The sequence below is a fragment of the Ailuropoda melanoleuca genome, chromosome 13 (assembly GCF_002007445.2).
Source record: "Ailuropoda melanoleuca isolate Jingjing chromosome 13, ASM200744v2, whole genome shotgun sequence".
Classification (NCBI taxonomy): Eukaryota; Metazoa; Chordata; class Mammalia; order Carnivora; family Ursidae; genus Ailuropoda; species Ailuropoda melanoleuca.
The window spans coordinates 46046070-46047881 of record NC_048230.1 but is presented as its reverse complement, the minus strand read 5'-3'; the positions used below and the strand labels follow the sequence as shown (position 1 = coordinate 46047881).

The window sequence follows — 1812 nt, the reverse complement described above, 5'->3', positions numbered from 1 at the left end:
TGCAGTCAGGTGCTCTGGGCTCCGCTGGGGCTTGTGGAGCCGAGGGGAGGGCCAGCGGCTTCATCTGTCCTGCTTTAAATCCATGTGGCAACCACGGCTCTAAGCACCGCTAACTCTCACCGCTTCTAACTTTCCTGGTAGCTTCACTGTGGGGTCCCTGTCGTCCGGGGACAGTCGGGGCAGCACTGAGCCCTGCTCAGATGGCCGTGCTTGCCACCAGACTTCACTGCAGAGGGGGAGACCCAGGAGCCGCTGGCCCAGACCTCCCTTCCTCCTGGGGGTGGGGNGTCATCCCCTGGACTGAGCACAGAGGTCAGACGTGCACGAGGCGGCCGCAGGGTGCTAAGCGAGATCCCAGGCCGACAAGCCTTTCCCCTGCTGTCGGGATGGGCCAACGCAGCTGTCCCCCAACCCTGAGCACGTGCCCGGCGTCTACCGTCCGCGGCCCGCGCCTGCCTGGGAGCGAGGGGCATCCTCGGGGAGGAACTCTCCTCAAGGTCCCCCCAAATGCAGCGGCTTGTGTTTCTTTCAGGGCAGACCTGGTCTCAAAGGAGTCCCTGGGCTAGCAGGGCCGGGCGGAGAGCCGGTGAGTTCCCACAGCTGCCACGGTGCTGGGCAAAGGCTGGTGGCCCTGCAAGAGCGGCCTTTGCTGCCCCTGATGGCTTCTGCCATCTGCAACTATCCCCCCACCCCGGAGAATCCTTCTCCTTCTACTGCGGGGCGGCCCCTGGCCGGCGTGTGGCCCCCCATGGGTCCCCCGAACCTTCACGGCACCTGGGGCCACGCGTTCCGCACACAGATGGAGGGTCTTGAGTTCCTCTGCCTTCCAGGGGCCAGAAGGGTCCTGAGGGTCCGGGGCTCCTGTGCCCCTCCATCCCGTGCTCAGTCCGTCCCCACGCTCCCTCCTGACACCTCCTGACCCCTCCCGATCTAGCCCTTGAGGACGGGCCCCACTGGGCTCCTGTGGGCAGGGCACGTGAGAGAGGCCGTGTGCTCTCCTGCCGGCCCCCAAGCCTGCTCCCTCGCCTGCGACCCGGGCCACGGGGAGCTTCCCTGCGGGGACATGGGGGGGGCACATGGTCTGCTGGGCCCTCCACAGCGTCCTTGGCCCTGGCCGTGCGCCAGTGGCCCTCTGCTGCAGAGTCTGAGGGCAGCCCAGGTCACCCTGCGGCTGCTGAGCTGTGCGACCACAGATACCCCGGGGCAGCCCGGGGTCGGCGGACACGGCGTGGGGACTGGGGAGGAAGGGGTAACGAGGGGCACGCCAGGTCTCACGCCGTCCCCGTCCCCAGGGTATGCCAGGCAAGGACGGCCGGGATGGTGTGCCGGGACTCGACGGTGAGAAGGTTGGTGTTGGACCAGTAGCCTGGGGGGGGGGGCTGCGGCGTTCGGCCTCCTGGGCCTCAGCAGCCTGTCCCCCGATCCCCCACAGGGAGAGGCCGGTCGCAACGGTGCCCCAGGAGAGAAGGGTCCCAATGGGCTGCCGGTGAGAGCACGGGCTTCCTTCGGTGCTCCCGGGATGGGGGTCACCTCCCCTGGGTCCCTGAGTGGGGGCTTGCATGGGGGGAGGGGTCCTCTCTGGGCGTGCTCTACCGCGGGCTCGGCAGCCCTGACCTCTGACTTGTTCAGGGCCTCCCGGGACGAGCAGGGTCCAAGGGCGCGAAGGGAGAACTGGTACGTGGCTTCTTTATCCTGGTGGGTGGGGGGGTCAGGGGCAGCGCCCGGGCCTGGACGGAGGGGCCATGTGGGCACTCAGGGCTCTCCCGTCCTGTGCAGGGCCAAGCTGGAGAGCTGGGGGAGGCTGGCCCCTCA

At 68.5% G+C, this 1812-nt stretch overlaps 1 protein-coding gene across 1 annotated transcript in view; it reads left to right on the top strand.

Moving 5' to 3' along the window:
- COL9A3 (collagen type IX alpha 3 chain) overlaps nt 1-1812 on the top strand; it is a 21515-nt gene that overhangs the window by 13555 nt on the left and 6148 nt on the right. Inside the window, exons 16-20 of the mRNA XM_034641566.1 lie at nt 533-586; nt 1293-1346; nt 1433-1486; nt 1630-1674; nt 1777-1812. Of these exons, the coding sequence (XP_034497457.1) occupies nt 533-586; nt 1293-1346; nt 1433-1486; nt 1630-1674; nt 1777-1812 (243 nt within the window). The remainder of the gene's footprint in view (nt 1-532; nt 587-1292; nt 1347-1432; nt 1487-1629; nt 1675-1776) is intronic.